Source organism: Plodia interpunctella, chromosome Z, assembly GCF_027563975.2.
Source record: "Plodia interpunctella isolate USDA-ARS_2022_Savannah chromosome Z, ilPloInte3.2, whole genome shotgun sequence".
In the NCBI taxonomy this organism is placed as follows: Eukaryota; Metazoa; Arthropoda; class Insecta; order Lepidoptera; family Pyralidae; genus Plodia; species Plodia interpunctella.
Window position 1 is genome coordinate 8,605,853 of NC_071324.2, and position 16,243 is coordinate 8,622,095.

Sequence of the window (16,243 nt, forward strand, 5' to 3'; positions counted from 1 at the left end):
GACAATAAGCTCCCTTTCAAAGTTATCGATCGCGGTCCTTGTCATCCGAATCGTAATTAATTTTATGAGTTACGTAGCCTTTGAGAGAACGTTATTTGATTTTAATTCACACAAAATAATATTAATATAGAATTTTGCTGTTTAACAACTAACTTGTTTCGATTCAGTGTTGTTGGTACGAGTATATTTTGTTTCTTCTAGATACCCAGAACACTTTAACGAATAAATGTTTTTACAGACAGACACAGACAGTCGTTATTGCATTCAACACATTTTAAAAATTTTGATAACTGTTGAGAAGTTTCCTCATCTGTAGCCTTCCTAAGTGCACCATCAGGTCATTTCATGCCATAAATGTAAGAATACATTGCCATCTAAACTAAACGAGTACATACAAAATTTCAGTTAAAGTTCTTCAAATAACTCATTTCAAATAACGCGAACAGTTACAATTGCAAGTTAAATAAGTTGTGAAAAACGTAAATAGAATTTACCGAAATGCAATATATAGGCGTCGGCTCAAACTTGTTTTCACAACTGTTTTAAAGTGAACGGATTTTAAAAGCAGCAATTGTTGTGCGGTTGTCGTGGCACTTTTATACTTAAATTTTCGAACGCTTCGTCGCTTTTGTTATTTTGTAGCACTCAATGCTGCCGGCTGTACCTCGAAGTTGGGAGCCATCCTGGCCGATGACATTGTGTTTTTTTTGTCCTTTTAATATTTCTCTATAATTCATATTGTTCGATCGCTCTCGTTCAGTAACGATGTTGAAGGAGTACGATGTTTGTCATTTTTGCTTTTGTTCTAAATTATGAATAATAATTAAATTGTTTACATTCCAGAAAATACCTTTATTTTGCGATAAAAATACTCAGAGGCCATTCATTTAAAAAATAAATACTATGTACTTTCATTCTTTTATATTATAACAATTTTGTTTATAGGTCGCGGGATTTCCATCACAACTATACTCACGTTAACTTTTGTTTTTAATCTGAGGTCCGACTCTCGTGCAATCAAAAAAAGTTTACATTGGTAAAAATTTTCAGACAGACAATCGAAATTTGCTCACACGTGGGCAAAGTGTGGGTTAGCATTTCATTTCTCACTATCGAATCAATTCGAAATGAGACACAGCGGACCAATCAAATTGCGCCATTGTGACGCAGCGTCGATCGTACTATAATGTCATTGGTTCGCTGCGTCTCACTTCGAATCATTTCGATGATGAAAAATGAAACGCTAACCCCTACGCTTCGAGTGCTGTGGACCAGTAGATGAAAGTTCATACTCGAATTGTGAAGGAATGACATGTTTATCACAAGAAACGTTGTCACCTAGGGAAAGCAAAAATAAGCCATTCCGTTTTTTATTTTATTTTACGAAACATTTAAATTTGAAATTTAGAACATAATTATTTTTCTTAAGTACGCAATAGTTATAATATATTACGTATCATATTAAAGAAACATTAACTTTTGTTACCATATATTGCCAAATGAATAATAATAAAGTATAATATTAGGTCCTTACATATGAAATTGGCGTTTTGTTGTGCTGGCCACTTTAATCACAAATTTCTCCTATTAGGTTAAGAATTTTAAATTCAAATTTATACAGCTATTTACACATGTATTTGTGTTTCGTTAACCGCTATTCATTTGATTTTTTCTTCACATTTTTCTGTTTGCGTATCTCAGTTTACAAAATGAAAAACAAATATCGCGTTATTTACGAGTACGAGTTCCACCGTGGCACCAGTGCTGCAGAAACGGCTCGAAGGGTTAATGATGTATATGGCGGTCGTATCGCAAAAGAAAACAGTGCGTTTTCAGTTCCAACGTTTTCGTTCTGGAAATTTCGACCTGCAGAACAAGCCCTGTGGACGGCCGGAGACCCTAGTTGATAATGAAGAATTGAAGGTTATCCATCGCAAACCACGTCCGAGTTAGCTTCAGGCTTCGGTGTTAGAGATAAAACTATTTTAATCCACTTAAAGAAAATTGGGAAGATTAAGAAACTTAAAATTGAGAGAAGCAAACCGGCAAACGCGTGTCGACTGCTGCCTTACATTACTTAACCGGCACAATAATAAAGGTTTTTAAATCAAATCATTACCTATGATGAAAAGTGGATTCTCTTCGACAATCGGAAACGCTTATCGCAATGGCTGGACTCTGGCCAGCCAGCCAAATCGTGCAAATCGTGCGACTCAAAAAAAGCGTTTGGTGGACTAGTGCCAGTGTCGTTCATTACAGTTTTCTCAAATTTTGCCAGGCGATTGCGGAAGACGTCTGTTGTCAGCAATTGCAAACTATGATGGAAAAGCTAGCTGCTAAACAACCGAGGTTGGTCAATCGCTCCACGCCACTGCTGCTTCACGACAACGCACGGTTGTGCGTTGATCTTACTCCAACAGATTACCATTTTTTTCGAAATTTCAATAACTTCTTCAAAGGGAAAAAATTCAACTCCGATAGGGCAGCCCAAACAGCCTTCAAAGATTTTATTGATTCCCGTCCTAATGGTTTTTTTTAGTAAAGGGATCAATGAGCTACCTACCATATGGCAAAAATGCATAGATAAAATAATGGTTCTTACTTTAATTAAATAAATACAGTATATTAAAAAATATTCGACTTTTTGTTCCTCCTATACCAAACGCCAATTTCATATGTAAGGAGAATATTAATTGGATATATGAATATTAGACGGTTGCGACAAACGCTGCCAAACCTTTTTTAAAAACGTTCAAACGTAATGCAATATCTTGTCTATACTTCCTTTGCCTTGACAGTTCGAATGAGAATTCTTCGAATGGTGCTTTGAAAATATACGCACTTTTATAATAGAATATAATTATTCTACTGTACAATGAGTTTGAACGAAAAAGTTCTATTGCGTGAGAATCGGGTTGGGATTACCATAAATTGAGGTAATTATTGCTACACCTTGATAGTATTCGTAAAGAAAATATTGTTTGTTCAGTAACTAGTTCTAATTTGTTTTTGAGTTGTATTACTCCAAGTAAAAAAAAATTGAACCACATTTGAAATACGTAGGTAGGTATTTAAGTTTTGTTAAAAATGTTCAGCCGTATTTGAATCACAATTTCTTGAATACGTTACTTTTTAATAAATCAACTTTGTGGAATGTATATTTATTTACGTGACACCAAAATGGGATTCTAGCGTAAGAGGACTACCGAGAAAAGCATGTATGATAACTATATCAGTCGTATAAAGGCGTCACTTGAAAGCTTTGAGTAAGTACGTCGAGGAAAATCGAGAAATAAAAGGGAATATGGAAGCCTTTAGCAACCGAATTCTATGATCCTTCAGCTAGAAAGCTTTGTACCTCTATTCTATCAAAATATCAAGTTACAGCGGAACACACAGAGCACACTAAGCTGACGGTCAAGTATCAGCTTACAGAACGTAGTAACGGCGATGTCATTTAATACGCTTTTTAAATGGTTTTTTTCTGCAATAAAATTTTCATGTAACGCATTTCTTAATATTACTAATAATAAAATCAAAATATAATCACCTAAATATAATTTATTCTGAAATAAATTTATATTTTTCGTTTTTCTACTTTATGTATTAGTATTATAGAGTGTTTAGCCCAATCTACTATCTATAAAAGCGAAAATCACTCACCCGAAATATCACGAAATCTCAAAAAATACTGAGGCCCAGAAGTAGAAAGGATATATCGAAATTCCAACCCTAAGGGGGTGAAATAGGGGTTGCCAGTTTGTATGAAACTTCGTCAATTTTGATCAGACACATAATTTTTTAAAATTTAAATTTGTAGTTGGTAATTTATAAACTAAAAATATACATTTTAAAAATTGCATCTCTAGGGGAATGATGTAGGGGTGTACATTTATGCGAAACTTTATTATTTTTGAAGAAAGGTTACGGGAAGCGGGAGTGGGACACGTAGCGGACATTGCAGGACAAGTTTCGGAACGAGACACGTAGCGGAAATCGTAGCGGGAAACGGGGAATTGAATTAAAGATGACAAAAACATGAATTGGAATCATAGTAATAAATATATTTTACTAGTCTTAGAGTACGCGATAAAATAATAACTGAAATTTTATTTCGAGTTGTTAGTAACGTCTGTTACTAACAATGACTCATAGACTGAAGTCTTTCAGTCTTCATCCAGTCACGTAGATCTTGGTAGTAGTAGCTTGGGAACCGCCGTTCAAATGAGGAAGTTGATAGCTAATAGACGCAGCGTCGGTTCTCCGACTTGCTGAAACCAGTTATATGGTAAGTAGCACAATTTCCTTCCGTAGTAGGTATATAGGATATAGTATATAGTAGGTGTTTATATCCTGGAAAGCGCAGAACAATAGCTTCAGGCATGACGGATATAAATGTCGTAGGAAATTTAGGGGACACAAGAGGCTTGGCCAGTTTACAATCAAGAAAATAAAGTTACTTTTCCAGAAAGAAAAGAGACTAAAACATATTACAATAGTTAGAATAAAAATAATCGAATAAGAAACTCACCCACGAGGGAATATTGATGTCGTATTTAAATTTTTAGTTAAGTAATAATAATTATAATTTTCGGAGCCATTACCTACAAATCTATCGACTGATCATGTTCCATGTTCCAATAAGACATGCGTGATGAGCGCTGATTGGTCGAGATGTGTACTCGATACTTGTCTCGAGTACAAATTAGTTAACCGACCTATAGAAATGTAAATCATGTATATAATTAGATTTATTTTCGTTTTTAATAAATTTGCTTTATTTTTAGTTTATAGTTTTTTGCTTATTTATTTATTCACAGTGTTCTAGCACAATGCTACAATAATAACGAATTTTAGAGATTCCTATTGTGTCGTATTGTGCACAGGTACATATTATTAAAGTTTATTATGTATACAAATAAGATAAAAAATTGTTTACTAGGTAGGTATCGAAAATAGGTTTTAAAAATATTTACCACTAAATCTTAAGGAAGTAAGTTAAAAAAGAAGTAAGTTATTTTAGTTGAGATTCTAGATTCCCTAGCTAAGTTGATCTATCGTATCTAGAATCGAGAATATCATTCATTTCAGGTTAAACACACAGCATTTATTTCATAATACCTCGGCGGCACGCAGCGGTGAAGTTGGAAACTTTTGTTGCACCGCTTCGCTGACTCCACTACCGTTCTAGTTACATTATATGCACAGCTATATATAAACACAATATGTACCACATGTAATTAAAATAAATTCATGCCCAAGCATGGCAGTAATCTCATAACAAATCTACAATTTATATATTATGTCTATACGTTTGTATAAGTTTTTTGTATAAATATATTTTAATAGTAATAAAAATGCTAAAACTAAGGCCACTTAATATTGGCCGTAAATAAATAAAAAAATTAAAAAAAATACCTAGTTTAAAAATACAAATGTCATGTAAATTTAAAAAAAGCATACCTACCTAATCTCCGGCTAATTTTGTTTTCGTTATCAATTGAATTATTAAAAATCATATATTTCTTTTATCTATGTTAAAAATCAATTGGAAAAATAATTGCTGCACTGGAAAATTTTCAGAATAAATGATTTGATTATGATTTTGAAGTCGACAGTAAATATCTACATTTTTGACGTCAGTAAGTGATGTAAGTATAATAATTTTAATGAAAAGTTTTGAATTAAAATACGTTGAAAGACTTTTTCTATTTGCATTTAGTAATATACTTTATTATATTATGGATCTGCACATATAAAAACTTCGCTTCATCTGATTAGAAAAATATGCGGTTATATTTTCTTAACGACTGGGATGATGGTCGCAATATTTTGCAGTCCCAGTCGCCTAAAGTTGTCATATATACAAATTATGTTTAAAATAAATTTTGAATATAAAGATAGAAAGGACTCCGTTCTACCTTCATATCTTAAAAATGCAAGGTTTCAACAAAAAACAAACTTTTTTTTTTCAAATAATAATGTTCGACAATGTAGTGTAATTATGTCAATAAAATCTGTACAAGAACAAGAAAAATAAAATATCGGTGAAGTCGGGTCACATAGAAAATAGTTGAGGCCACTTCCTTGCCAGTTTACAGTTCTTTTCAATTGGATTCTGAGAATTGACTTGAAAGAATTCCCTAACTCGCTTTTGACGTGAATTGCGTTGCTCAATTTGTAGCCATTTTGCTCTCTTTTGTTGCTGTGATTATTTTTACCGAGGTAAAATCATATGTTTTATCATATTTATAATATTTGCTATTAATAGAAAGAGACAAAATATCTATCATTTACAGTTTTAACTTTTTATCAATAACAGGGTTTATCCATTAACACTTGAATGCGCGCGCTATATTTCCTTCCTTCAACGGGCGCGCGGGGTACATGTGTAGTCCATTTTTATTTTGGGATAAAACACTCATTTGTTCACTCATTAAATTTTTATATTTTTATTTACCTTTTTACAAATGAACTAACTAGCTGTTAACAAAAAATACTGCATTAGTTTTTTAGAAACATTCGGGACATAAAATCCTATTACGATTAGAAATGGCAAAATGGTTTTGCAATTTTCTGCATCATTTGTGTACTGTGCGTCGGTCTTGAGCTCTAATACAATATTTTAAATCCGTTCTCATGGACACATTTAATATTCTATCATTAAAGCTTCTCTAAATTACATGCCCTTATATATGTAAATTTGTTTGTACTTTACAGTATCCTCCTAAAATTTCCGAGTCAAAGACAAAAGTGGAAATTATTTTGTCAATCCACAAATTTATTATGGTTTTGAATATAGGCATATTACGCAAAGCTTAGCGCAGATGGCGCTACTAGTACAACTAAGGTACACAAACATTGCCAATGGAGGGAAAAAGCGTCAATTTTCAATATTGTTGCAGATTTATGACAAAAACACCTTCTACGCAATCGTAGTGCGAGTTTCAAGGAAAAAGGAAGGATTTAGTGGATTATCCTTAAAGTAATAACACTATTTTAGGTTATATTCTGAATTATTTGGTCAGTTGTGGTCATAAACTGATTTGAACTTGATTTTGACTGAAGATCTTACCTGTATGAAGTCCATATTTTAATAAGTCTTCACGTGTGAAGTGTTCCGAGCTTTTTTTCGACCGTTTAATGGCTTGTATATTTAATAACGAAAGGCGTATCCCATAGTTTTCGAAAAATTTTTATAGGAAACGATTTTTCCCAATATTTCAGCACTCGAATATGCTACATTGTTGTATATTTTCACAAACGAATGCTTACTTGAAAGGATTAATAAAGTACTCTAAAATAAATGTTTTAATCGACATAGCAAAAAGCTTTTGTGTACCTAACATATAGTGCTGTACTCTTGCGGAATAAATGTGCTAGTATACATATATACATAGTACAAGTAATACTCCCTATTGTAAGAAGAAAAAAAGTTAAAATGCAGCTCCTAGAACTCTTAGATTGAAGACCTCAAAAATTCATGATTCATTTCCACTATAGCCCTAGGTGTATAAAAGATGGAATTACCTCGTTAAATGTTTCCAACTAGCAATTAAAACGTGAACCCGCAAGTAGAAGTAGACTTTAATATATTGCTGAAGGTAAAATAATACCAAATGGCACCTTTGCGCCATAGTGGGCCAAATTAGACTTAAGTTAATTTATAATTGGACGGTCTCCAAGCCATGACTTCTGCGAGCTTGTTTCAAACTGAGAGCAGGAAGGTATTGCTCTTTGCAATGAGCAATTCTTTTATCATTTGATGACTCAATAATTGATTTAACTATTTCATTAAAGTTTCAAAGCGAAATTGCCGTCTTTTCAGACGTCTTTTCGCTTTGAAACTTGATTATATTATTACATCAGAATGATGATGAAATACATGGGGGATTCCTATCAAACTTCGCTAAAGTAGTGTCAGGAATAGAAAAATTCAATAACAAAGCATTTGTAGAAAGCAATACAGTAACAAATTGTGTTTCCTAGTTTGTCAAGATAAAATGTTTCTCGTAAAATCAATTTCACTAAGACACCAGGCCTCGTCTTTCTAATCCAATTTGTAACCTATAAGCAAGGATATTGGAATATAGGGTTGAAAGAGAGGAAACGAACAAAAAATATCCCGTCGTAGGAAATTGCTGAAGAAATGGGGATGACGTGAACCACAGACAAATTTAGCAAATCGATTCGCTAGAAATGTTTATTGCAGTAGTAATTCTTGAATAGGCCGAATTTAATGTGAGAACTCATGCGATAATGGTCTTCTTACAAATTATAAAACGAATCTGCCAATCTGCCGCTTGTCTGTCTACGAGTATCATGTAAACTCAAAAAATTCTACACTAATTTTCATGAACTTGTGAATGTGCATTTCATCATAGTGTAATTCCTGAGGATGGTATATGGTTTATTATGTTTTTACCAAAACAAAGCCGGGGCGGATCCTTAGTAAGTGTTAATTCGTGTGAAATATTGCAACTCAATTTTAGAACAAAATCATCAACTGACAATTTTTTCGTTACATACCTATCAATATCATCATCATCATCAATACATATATATAATTGAAGAAATGCCAAATTTGTGATGGGATATATTTTTTTAATTCTTCATGGAATATACTTAGTTACTGATATAGATGACGAAAATATAGTTTTGGTCATCTAACTGGTCTCTATTTGGTCATGTATCACAAAAATATAGCTTTTTAGTAGATACATAAAAAGTCCGCGACACAATATTATCTATATTTTATAAATTAAGTCTCTATAAGGCATTTTATATGTAAAAAGATATTGTAAATTAAAATGAAAGTATTGAGTAAGTATTGAGAATATTTCATCTTCAAGATAATTTCACGAAGATAAATTTTGTGCTTTACAGCACTAAATTGCATTAATAGATTCTGAAATGTCGTGAAATTAAAAAATACGCACGCCGAATTATTTTAAGTAGGAATGAGAATTATAAAGGTATCTCAATACTTTTATATTGTTGAACACGTCACGCGAGACGGCGGCGGCTCTCGGTGTAACGCAGAGCGCGCAACGTAAGTAAGATTTTTACTTGATACTTATGTGCACAAGGTAATTTTATTTATTTTCGTCGTATTCATACAAAAATTATTATCAGTTGTCAGATATGACTTTTTCTTTGTCTACTTTATTTCTTTATTAAAACTAAATTTACAATACAATACCAAATATATTTATGGCCCATAAAACAATATTAGTACCTACAAAATAATACAATTGTGCATACATATGGACACACACATATATATATTATATATATATATATATATATATATATATATATATATATATATATATATATATATATATATATATATATATATATATATATATATATTAGGAACACATATGGACTAATGGCTTATTGCTAAGCAATCTCTTCCAGCCATCCTTTGCGTAGTGAGAGAGGATTACAGAAGAGGGTGAACGCAGTATGTATCAATATGTCAGTATAAAACTCTTTAGTTACTGAGTGACTGACTGACTGACAGACATCGTACACCCGAAACTGCTGGGCGGTAAGCTGAAATTAGGCATGTAGGTGAGCAGTAAGAGAGGATTTTTGGAAAACACCTTCAAAAAGGGGCTGAACGATTGCATGGGACTTAACTTAATAAAATTTTCAAGATAAAAAGCTGAAAATTGGCACTTAAACGAAAAAACATGATGGCACAATATGTAGGTGCGGGATATCTACATTATATAGCAGGAAGCGGGATTGGACAAGTTTGCGGGACGAGACACGCAGCGAGAAACAGAAAATTGAACTAAAGATGAGAAAAAAATGCGAATTTGAATCATATATGTTTACCAGTCTTGCAGAGTACGCGATAAAAAAATTACTGAGATTTTGCTATGAATTTCACGCGGGCGAAGGATAGGGAAAAAGCTAGTATTAAATATAATGAAGACCTCAATGAAATTAAAGGATACCTTATTAATTAATCTACAACAATATGATGTTTGTTAGAATTGATGTGGTTACAGCAACCATAAAAGTGTTTTAAACTTGACCAAAAATCATTATTTTTATAAAGCAGAATTTCAAAAGTTCGCCGAAACTCAGACAATATGTTCGCCAAACAAAACGTTGAAAAGTGTAAAACTTGAAGTTGACATAATAACCGAGGCATTATTGTGATCAGCGCCCTTGTAACGACGTCGTTACGCTCGAAAGTGAGACACGGATTGTTCGCACAAAATGAATTTTTAAATTGCTGTAAAAATATTATGCTAACCGACTATGAACTGGTGTGGACTTGGCCTATTAGAGATTCTGCAAAGTTGTCATTATTTTGAAGCTCATAAAATATGTTCAAATGTGTATATATGAAACTGCTTTCATGTGGTACCTATATACCTATATATATCATGGCACACGCTTGAACGCTAAAGGATCCACAGAGAATGCTGTGTTGGTGACGTCTTATTATTGGTCATTAATATGATTCGCCGAGTCGATACGCTAATAATGATTATTTCAGAGTCTGTCTAAGCTTTGCCCGGCTACCCCGTAAGGAATATGAGTACTATACCTTATATATTTACCGGAGTACGTTTACTTTATCTACAGTTCGACCAGCCAAACTTTCACACAGGTGCAATATTATGCATGCTATATACCTACATATAAACCTGCCTCGATCGAAAAAGAACCCACATAAAAATCTGTTGCGTAGTTCTAAGAATAATCTAAACGTACATAGGGACCGCCAGACAGCGGGAAACATTATTCTATATAATGAAAATGATTAAAAGCAAAATATTCTAGACCAATCATGTATACGCGTTATTATTTTAATTAATGAATACAAATTAACTTTATTCGATTTGCTCTCAACCAATAATTGCAATAAATGTACACAAACCGATTGCAATCTGTCAGTGCTACAGAACAGCAACAAAGTCTATGAATAGAAAAGGAAATGACTGCTATTTTTTATCTTTTGCTTATCTGCACCCCATCCAGGTGCAGATACGCGAATTGCGACTTGTGTAGGCGATTTTAAGATAAAAGTATTGCTACTTAGATAATATAAAATCTTAAATCGTCCACACAAGTCACTACAACTGGCTACGCATCCCAATAATATTATAAAGGCGAAAATTTGTGAGTATGTTTACACATCTTCACGCTCAAAAGGCTGGGCCATTTTTTCTGAAATAGATTTTTTAAATTTTGTATTGAGCACGAAGGGATTTCAGTGAATATGCAAATTCCCGTATTCAAAAACTCAGTCAATGACGCTTTGTAAAAAATATGGTGCTACTGTGTATTAAAACATAAATGCTTTTTTGAATAATTTTGCGGGTAGCTCCACGGGGATCAGTTAGTTAAGTATATATGTATTTATGGTTACCTTTCACTTGCGCGACGCTATTATTAAGGCAAAATGGCGTACTTTGCGATTTTCCGAGCTGAGTCAAAGTTGACTGGTGTAACCTAAGCTGTCAACTAAGATCGCTCTTAATCATCGTATTTCAAAGAGGCTTTTTGAAATGATTCAGCTCTAGGTTAGCAAACCGCAGTCCTGTCAGCTAGACAATCAAAAGGCTTAAATTCTTCTCTTTCCGCGAGCGACAATTATAGCCTTACTTTAGTTTCGAGAGAATTCCCTGAGTACAGTATTTAATGCTCTTTGAACAAGTAAATTTAAAACTGCAAAATATTTCGTTTAGTTATATGCGGTGAGATTAATATTATATTACGTAAATATTGGTGAATGGGTGCCTCGTTATTGAAGATTAGGTCTTTGTATTTTATTTGTTTACGTGTGTAAACACGAACTCAAATAATTATGTAATAAAAACTTAATTTTGTATCACGAATCATATTTTATGTCAAACAAATCAAATAATATAATCAAACGCATCCTAGCGTATTTATACACTTCACATAATAAAGCTTGTAATGACAAGTAACTTCTGTTTCCAGCAAAGTAGTTACAGAAATCTTTGTAACTGGTAATAGAAACAAATCAGTCGCTAATACAATTGTAGAGTACAGAAACAATATTGTTTTTATTGTAATATATTTTCTTATCAGTCTCAATAAAAAATATTTAAATGATCTTTCACAAACGTGTCCTAAATAAATAATTCCGTAAATGTATGTAATATTAATTTTTCCTGGTTGAGTAACAAACATTCTTACACCACAAATCCAAACTTTAATATTAGAAGTATATGATCATTTACATCAAATTCATACCCTTGAAAACTCGCATAGACATCTTTATAAGAGGCACATAAATGGCTTTTCGTCTGATAATTTCTCAATTCCTTCCCGTAAAGTCCATTGCAAACCCATCTATTAGTTACATTTGTGCCGAACCTTTTGGACATGAATGGCAAAAATACTGGGCGTAAACCCATGCATGGGCACAGCTGACGTCAGAAGCCATTAGTCTATCGCCAGTAGAAAACCTCAAGGGTCACAGTAGCACATGGTCGCACTCCGTCGCGGGCAAACTTTCACCACATTCCGTCCGCACATTTATCTCCTAACAGGGAAACTGTTTTGGATACTGTTTGTTTGAGCTTAGCAACGATCTATATCAATTCCGAGTAGGCCCAAGTAACAGTTTAAAAGTTGGCATTGTAAGTTTTGCTTGTAGGTATTTTGATGTTTTATATTTTGCCTTGAAGGCACAAATACGATTAATCGTTTGAATCGTTTAGAGATGTGCGCAAATTCTTCAAACACATTGAATTAAAATCTTGCCCAAATGCAATAATTATGTGATGTTAGTTTTCGCCCAAATCTCGTTTTGTTAAAATACAGAAACATATTTTCGATATCATTATTTACATAAATTGATTTTGCGATATCATTATGAGGCAAAATATGTTTCTGATTGAAAAGAAGTTTCTACATTTCACATTCTTAATAGAATGTGAAATTGTAGAAACTTAAAATGTAGTCAGTAATTAAAATTCAACTAACAGTTTCTCATAAATATTTAATACTAAGTGTTGCCTAATTGTTTGATCATTTAACCACATCTGGTGTGCCCACACCATATGTGGTCAAACTAAAGAAGGAGCTTCTTTAGTTTGATCATTTGACCACCATTTGACCATGTGTGTTTTTAAATGTGAATTGAAAGGTCAGTGTAAATAAAGTTAAAAAAGGAGACAAAACTTAGTGTAATCATAGTAAAGTGTATATGTATTCCGAACACGTATGAATATAAACATATAAACCATATGAATTTTCTACTACTAAACGTGGTGTTGATTTTAATCGGTACGCCGCTGATATTTTACCTTTTGCCGTAATCTCATCACCGTGATTTATCTCTCTGCACAAGTTAGTCATGTGTCCAGAAATTGCTATGATATCAACAGGGGCAGGGATCACCCATTGTTGCGACCCGCGGCACGTCCCGCTTGCCCCGGGACTTGTGACCGTTGTGTCCCTATTTACATTTGGGTATCGCTCAATTTTTACTAAACTCTCTCTCTCTGTCTCTCACCCTTGCGGATTCGCGGAGGTTTTCACATATGACGCTGCCATAAAAATACAGTCACTGTAAAAAAAACATCTCATTCATGTTCTTGGTCTTACGTCGGACCGTGTGAAGTGAACCCTCTTTGGGAATACGATTGGTGTCTATTAGCTGCAAAGCCATATGTCACTAGCCACATCATGCAACATCCATGGACTGATATCTGGTGAATATAATAGGGTGAAACTAAATAGTTAAATAATCTATTATATTTACTTTAGTATAATCTGGGGGCAGTGCTGCTTGCGGGGGCGCAAGTCGAGCAAAAAAAGCACGGCCGTACCATCCTTTTCTCGAAGACAATTCAGGCCTATTTCGAAATAGACTAAACAGTCTAATATAAATATATATTACTTGTAAGATACATTGTATTTTCATGCGATGGCCAAGTCGATCTGTTTATTTAAAACCTGAAAGATTTTTAATATTGATAAGATAATAACTTGCGTAATAACTTAAGACAGTAGGTTCCTTAAGTAGGAACTAAATAAATTAGTCGACATGGTAACGTGGATTTCACAAATTTTTCCGGTAAAAAAACTGAGCTGCGAGACTTGGGTTTTTTACAGCATGTTTTCGATGACATAATTTTATTTCTGTGCCGATAGAATCTAACTTAAACTAGCCACAATTTGGTTGGTGTGGAATCTCTTAGAGTTCCACATCAAACATTACATACCAAGATTTAATGGCATTATATCGTTAGCAATTAGATACAAAAAACATAATGTACTGGTAATGGTCGAGCCATCTAATATTGTTGTGCGATTGGTCAGATATTACGGTGCTTCATTAGAACTAATTGGAAGCCAAACGAATGATCAATTTCAACTTCGTGGCATTATGAGGGTGGTCAAATGTCTATTACCAAGTGACTGTTTGTGCCATAATCACAATAATAGTTAATCTATTCTGAATTCGTATTTATCCCGCTACTTACCCACTATTTATTTTAATAAGCAAATGCGTTTAGATCTATTATCTCCGGTAGGATAGGATGGAGACAGGAAATAAATCTATAGACCAAGCAACAACTTTAGCAAGAGGTTGTTAAAAATCAATCTAATTTCTTGTATATTTTATTGTCAGCCAACTAAAACTTTTTCTCTGTATTTTTTCATTTTCGTCTTGCTTGTTTTAGGGACGTTTAATTTAATTAAATTCGTATGCACTCAAAAAGTTGAGGCCGAAAATAGGACTAGGTATGAGTTGTAATCTGAATAACAATATTTTTTAAAAGGCACTTTGAGAGTCTGTTAAAAAATATATTTCGAACAACCACTGGTAACTTTTTAAATAAAAAGGTGGCTTAAGACAAGGTTTCCGATGGAAGGGCATATTAACATATGTATCGCCAACATTTTTATAAAAATATGACGTACATAATATTTTGAACGACATGTTATATTTTTAAGGGATGTAATATCACTATCACTATCACTGTTTAAAGAAATTAGAGTAAATATTTATGATTTCGAATTTGACATTATTTCTTTTACATAAATCAGGTCTTCTACGGCTCCAGCAGCTTTACCAGTCTATGCAGCCTGGTCACACCGCATTCCGGATAATCATGGTGAAGCGTATCAACAACGCAACAGATGCCATTGACTTCCTACTGACCCTGGAACAACATGACCGGTGGGGTAACAAGAGGATCGTTCTCGACTGCAACACGAAGAACGCGAAGAATATTCTAATCAGTCACGTCAGGAAAGTGCAGTTGGGGAGACGCACTTACCATTACATGCTAAGTGGACTGGTAGGTTTATATTTGATATTATAATGAAATAAAATACCCAGCGGTATATAAGTTTAATCCCAAACTTTGACTATTTATCTCCATTTTACAATTCAGAATGATCGAAATTTCCACTCCGCTTTGAAACAATACGAGCGGAGCTGATTGGAAATTCGTATAAAGATTCATATAAAATTTGTGTACCGAGTGTGATAGAGCACAGCCAAGAAGATTCTAGCGGGGAATTTGTTCTAGTATATAGGTTGGTTGTTATGGATGAACGGGGAGCAAATAAGTCCACACCGCTCAATTCTTTCCGCTCCGTTGTCGGATCAAGGCAGAACGACGTAGATTTTTTTTTGAAATATCGACGTACGTTAACTTACGTCAGCGTTAAAATCCTCTATGGGTTTCGGTTTGGTTTTTCCTTAACAACGGATTTACAATGTACTGGGTTATCGGAATAGTGCTCGCCTAAGAATGCCCCATTGCTCCCACATAGCTCTAATATATAACCACACAGAGTGATTGAACGGAGGACGACGTGCGTATCAATAGGATTTATTCGTGCCAACAGCAAGACTTACAACCGTACAATAGACTAGATGCCCTTTGCATTTCACATTCTTTAATATATCAGAATATTTTGTATAGAAGGACACACAATAAATACAATGCATTAAAGCTTTGTACCTCTGTAGTAAAATCCTTCTTGAACAAACAAATATTTTCATAAAAATGTTTATGCGAAATAAAAAGTAGTTTAAAATTTAAGTACCTACTTTTAATTTGGAAGTTATGCTATTACCTATTTAGAGGCTATGTAATTGCTTTCAGGCATTATATTCTTATTCAATTCAAAATTATATTGTTCTTAATAATTATATTACATTTTTAATATACTTTTAATATAAGTACGGGAACATATTCGATCAAGCATCACCCAATCAATA

At 33.5% G+C, this 16,243-nt stretch overlaps 1 protein-coding gene across 3 annotated transcripts in view; it reads left to right on the forward strand.

Annotated features, from left to right (window-relative positions):
• Positions 1-16,243, forward strand: part of LOC128682763 (glutamate receptor 1-like) — a 68,751-nt gene that overhangs the window by 25,722 nt on the left and 26,786 nt on the right. For all 3 annotated transcript variants that reach the window (XM_053767582.2, XM_053767583.2, XM_053767581.2), the window contains exon 5: positions 15,058-15,311. In XM_053767582.2, the coding sequence (XP_053623557.1) occupies positions 15,058-15,311 (254 nt within the window). The remainder of the gene's footprint in view (positions 1-15,057; positions 15,312-16,243) is intronic.